Consider the following 601-nt stretch of genomic DNA (forward strand, 5'->3'; position numbering starts at 1 on the left):
GCTCTCCGGGCGGTGGTCGTCGTCACCGCGGTGTCCCCCCCCCACGCAGGTCCTGCGGATGACGATTCCTCGGGATGGGGAGGGTCCCCCCCAGCGCCTCTCCATGAGCCCGCGGGAGCGCACGGGGACGTTCGCGGTGAAGGAGGGACTCAACGCGACCGCGGTGGTGGTGTTTGACTACGGCAAGGTGCGGGGCAGCCCCACGGGGATGGGGTAGGCGTGGGGGGGGGGGGCGGTGGGGGGCACTCAGTGGGTCCGGTGCCGCCAGCTGCTGGTCAGCTACAGATCCTGGCAGCGCCACGCGTGCTTCGTCACCCGCGTGGATGAGGACGGCATTCCGGGGCTGGATGCCATCAGCCAGCACTTCCAGCACCGGGAGGTGAGCGCTGTGCCCAAATGTCCCCGTGTCATTGTCCCCATATCCCATCTCCACCCCATCCCCATCCCCATCCCACTCCATCCCATTACATCCCCATCCCCATCCCCATCCCATCCCATCCCCATCCCATCCCCATCCCCATTCCCATCCCACTCCATCCCCATCCCATCCCCATCCCATCCCCATCCCCATCCCCATCCCCATCCCATCCCATCCCATCCC

At 67.6% G+C, this 601-nt stretch overlaps 1 protein-coding gene across 1 annotated transcript; it reads left to right on the plus strand.

Moving 5' to 3' along the window:
• Positions 1-7: 7 nt before the first annotated feature.
• Positions 8-455, plus strand: LOC116217698 (pulmonary surfactant-associated protein C-like; the record flags this gene model as incomplete). Its single annotated transcript, XM_031557637.1, has 2 exons — positions 8-187; positions 269-455. Coding segments are annotated over 2 exons (367 nt in total), but the record flags the coding sequence as incomplete, so codon positions are not given.
• Positions 456-601: the final 146 nt, after the last annotated feature.

Source organism: Meleagris gallopavo, unplaced genomic scaffold (genome assembly GCF_000146605.3).
Source record: "Meleagris gallopavo isolate NT-WF06-2002-E0010 breed Aviagen turkey brand Nicholas breeding stock unplaced genomic scaffold, Turkey_5.1 ChrUn_random_7180001889170, whole genome shotgun sequence".
NCBI classification, from domain to species: domain Eukaryota; kingdom Metazoa; phylum Chordata; class Aves; order Galliformes; family Phasianidae; genus Meleagris; species Meleagris gallopavo.